This window comes from Vombatus ursinus, unplaced genomic scaffold (assembly GCF_900497805.2).
Source record: "Vombatus ursinus unplaced genomic scaffold, bare-nosed wombat genome assembly UNPS02014816.1, whole genome shotgun sequence".
NCBI lineage: Eukaryota > Metazoa > Chordata > Mammalia > Diprotodontia > Vombatidae > Vombatus > Vombatus ursinus.
In genome coordinates, this window is record NW_020954594.1 from 23,100 (window position 1) to 26,333 (window position 3,234).

The window sequence follows — 3,234 nt, forward strand, 5'->3', positions numbered from 1 at the left end:
GTTCTCAAAGATGACCAAAATGACATCACTATGTTAGAGTCAAGTTACAGTGATTCTGACAGTGACTGATCAGACTAATATGAGCTTGGAATGCTTTACCATAGGTTGGGCATAAATAGTCCACATAAACATTTGGAGTGGATTCTCTAAATTTGCACATCTTGCATTTTTTATGAGCTGCTTCAATATGACTTTGCTCATAGAGCGCAGCATCTTATTTGATGTGGGCATGCCATCCTGAGTGATCCTTTGTCAGTATCTTCCATGTCACACAATTGATCCCAAAGTTCTTCAGAGAGACCTTGAGAACGTTCTTGAATCATTTCTTCTGACCACCATGTGAACTCTTGCCTTGTGTGAGTTATCTGTAAAATAGTCTTTTAGGAAAGCACACATTTGACAATTGAACAACATGGCCAGCCCAGTGGAGTTGTGCTCTGCAGTAGAGTTTGAATGCTTGCAGTTTGATTCAAGAAAGGATATCAATGTCTGGTACTTTATCCTGCCAGGTGAGAGAATCAGAATCTTCCTAAGACAATTCAAATGAAAGCAGTTTAGTTTCCTGGCATGATGCTGGTATATTCTTCAGGTTTCACAGGTATACAATGATGAGGTCATTCCTACAACTCTGTAGACCTTCAGTTTGGTAGTGAAACGAATGCATCTTATACCTAACACCTAATACTTAACACCTACTCCAACCTACCTTCTTTATGTCTAATTCTCTACACATATATATGTCAAAGAGATCTTGGATCCTTAGTACTTTGTAATCACAAGTTGTGGGACCCAGACAACAATAGTCTGTAACTTCTGGAGCAATTTGAAGCATTCCTTTCTCTTGGCTTCAAAATCAGTGTGTATATATATATATATATATATATATGTATATATATATATATATATATATACATATATACACACACACATATATAAAATTACTCATTTCCTTTCACAGATAGCTAAGAGCTGACTTTGCTATGGAAATGAAGAACTACACAGTTGTGACTGAGTTCATCCTGCTGGGAATCCCTGAGACAGAGGGGCTGGAGACAATGCTCTTTGCTCTCTTCTTATCTCTGTACCTATGCACACTGTCAGAGAATGTGCTCATCCTCACGGCCATCATTTCTTCCTCTCATCTTCATATCCCTATGTATTTCTTCCTAGGAAACCTGTCTATATTTGACATGGGTTTCTCCTCAGTTACTTCACCCAAAATGTTGTTCTATCTTTCTGGTCAGACACCAGCCATCTCTTTCCAGGGATGTGTAGTCCAATTGTTCTTCTACCATTTCCTGGGTGGTACTGCAGCCTTGTTGTACACTGTAATGGCATATGATCGCTTTGTTGCCATCTGTCACCCTCTACGTTACACAGTTATCATGAATCATAAGCTGTGTTTCATCCTTGCAACAAGTACCTGGATGAGTGGGTGTGTTCATGCTACCATCCTGACCTCCCTTACTTTCCAGTTACCTTATTGTGACCCCAACCAAGTAGGCTACTATTTCTGTGACCTTCCTGCTGTTTTAGCTCTGGCCTGTGCAGATACATCTTTAGCCCAGTGGGTTAGTTTCACTAATGTTGGTCTTTTGCTTCTCATATGCTTCTTCCTCATTCTCATTTCCTATACTCGCATTAGGATCTCCATATCAAGAATACGCTCCGTAGAAGGTAGAAGGAGAGCCTTTTCTACTTGTACTGCACACCTCACAGCAATCCTTTGTGTCTATGGGCCCATTATCATCATCTACCTACAACCCACTCCCAGTCCCTTGCTTGGCTCAGTGGTTCAGATATTAAATAATCTTGTGACTCCCATGTTGAACCCCTTGATCTATAGTTTAAGGAATAAGGATGTGAAATTTGCCCTCCACAAAGTGTTATATAAAATGGGACTCAGTAATGAGAACGAATAAACCTCTAAAAATAGATGGACAAAGCTTGATTCCTCCTTGGCAAACCCAATTTGCTAAGAACATCTTTCAAACTTTGTTATGAAACTGCTAACCATTGTAAATTATTTTATCTTCTGAGCTTACCAATTCTTACAATATATATTTGTGTGTTTGTATTTCCCCATGTTTTATAATGTAATTGTACATATAACTACATATTTTTAATCATGAATATCTTCTTTTTATTATGGACTTAATAAAAATCAGCAAACATTAATATTTCTATATGCAAAGAAGTACAGAAAAGAAAAATGCATATGAAACTATAGTTACATCATGTCTGGTTTTTCAAAACATGTCAATTTCATACAGTAGTAACAAAACTGTCATACTTATTTGCCTGTATCCCTCTGAAATTTATTTACTGTCCTTGGTATATTTTTAAATAATTTATTAAGGCATTTTTTCTTCCTTTCCTTCTGTTTTTAAACCTCTATCATTTCTAACCATCCCCACCTACCTCTAAATAGAAATTCTACTTTCAAGTAAGTATAGTCAAGTCAAAAAAATCAATGCATTGATTCCACCTGAAATTATGTCTCATTCTGTACTTCTAGTCTGAACCCTCTGCACTGAGAGATGGGAAACACAGTTCATCTTCAGTATTTTGAAGTCCTGATTGGTCACTGCATTTATCAGAATTTTGAAATCTTTCAATATTATTGTCCTTTCCATTATTGTGGTCATTATGTAAATTGTTTTCCTGGCTTGTTTCACTCTGCATCTGTAATTGTTACTCAACAAATGTACTGGTTGGTTGATTTTCCTTTATAAAAAAAAAACTTTCTTACTTCTGTCATCCTATCAGAGGACATGCAAAGGTAGAGAGACCCACTCACCCACCCCCAGTCTTTCAGTCAGAGGTATATCTCCTCTATCTTATAGGGGCAGAAAAAAAAGGTGATAAGAAAATGAAAAAGGCTAAAGTTGTAAAGGAGCACTGAAATTGCTTTCTGTTTCTTTCCCTTCCTCTCAGTTTATGAAGAGGAATGAGAATTGGGTCCCTCAGTAGAAACTAGATAATATAATTGTGCCTGAGCCTGCCAATTAGGAGTATCAATAAGAGCCATGGTATGAAGTGGTGAAAATTCCCAACATTTGACTGGCGGAGTAGAATCCCTATGGTGAGACAATAAGTCACTAAGAGAGTTGCTGTATTTTTTTTTAGGCAAAGATACCCATTTATCCAAATCACAAGAAAATAGAAATCAGAGAAGGTATCCATAGGAGTATATATGTCAGACAATACAGAAGGAAGAAGCTTTCTTAATGG

General features: G+C 37.2%; 1 protein-coding gene across 1 annotated transcript; it reads left to right on the top strand.

Annotated features, from left to right (window-relative positions):
• Positions 1-980: 980 nt before the first annotated feature.
• On the top strand, positions 981-1,922 carry LOC114023187 (putative olfactory receptor 10D4). The gene has a single exon (XM_027835731.1). It carries the CDS (start codon positions 981-983, stop codon positions 1,920-1,922), a length of 942 nt encoding a protein of 313 aa, XP_027691532.1.
• Positions 1,923-3,234: the final 1,312 nt, after the last annotated feature.

Excerpts from the sequence above, each read along its gene's own strand:
- LOC114023187 (XM_027835731.1), top strand. The coding sequence starts at position 981 with ATGGAAATGAAGAACTACACAGTTGTGACTGAGTTCATCCTGCTGGGA.